At 59.2% G+C, this 419-nt stretch overlaps 1 protein-coding gene across 1 annotated transcript in view; it reads left to right on the forward strand.

Annotated features, from left to right (window-relative positions):
- The window catches only part of LOC119593585 (sodium- and chloride-dependent GABA transporter ine-like), a 6,140-nt gene that overhangs the window by 1,596 nt on the left and 4,125 nt on the right, over nt 1-419 (forward strand). Inside the window, exon 4 of the mRNA XM_037942538.1 lies at nt 125-364. Coding sequence (XP_037798466.1) covers nt 125-364 — 240 coding nt within the window. The remainder of the gene's footprint in view (nt 1-124; nt 365-419) is intronic.

The raw sequence follows: 419 nt of genomic DNA on the forward strand, positions 1-419 counted from the left end.
TTTTGTCTAGATTATCCCCCGCTCTACCATGACCCCAACCTATGACTACACCCCCCCTTCGCCCTCCGGCCCGCACTGGCCCTCCTCATAAACGAGCCGTAACGTCCCTGGCGCCCTCCCCCAGGCCATCTTCGTGAACATGGTCCTGAACTACGGCCCCGCCAGCTACGACGGCAGGAGGCTCCCCGACTGGGCGCAGGGCATCGGCTGGCTCACCGCCTTCGCCTCCATCCTCGCCATCCCCGGCTACTTCGTCTACTTCCTCGCCGTCCACACCAAGGGCTCCGTCGCGCAGGTCAGTTCGGGGAGCAGCTGGAGGACCCTATTTCCGTGTTCTGTTTTATATCGATATCTTTATACGTGCGTAAGTGCAATAACGTGCGCAGTAACTGAAATGAAAGAAAGGAGGCTGTGACATG

The sequence above is a fragment of the Penaeus monodon genome, chromosome 32, assembly GCF_015228065.2.
Source record: "Penaeus monodon isolate SGIC_2016 chromosome 32, NSTDA_Pmon_1, whole genome shotgun sequence".
NCBI lineage: Eukaryota > Metazoa > Arthropoda > Malacostraca > Decapoda > Penaeidae > Penaeus > Penaeus monodon.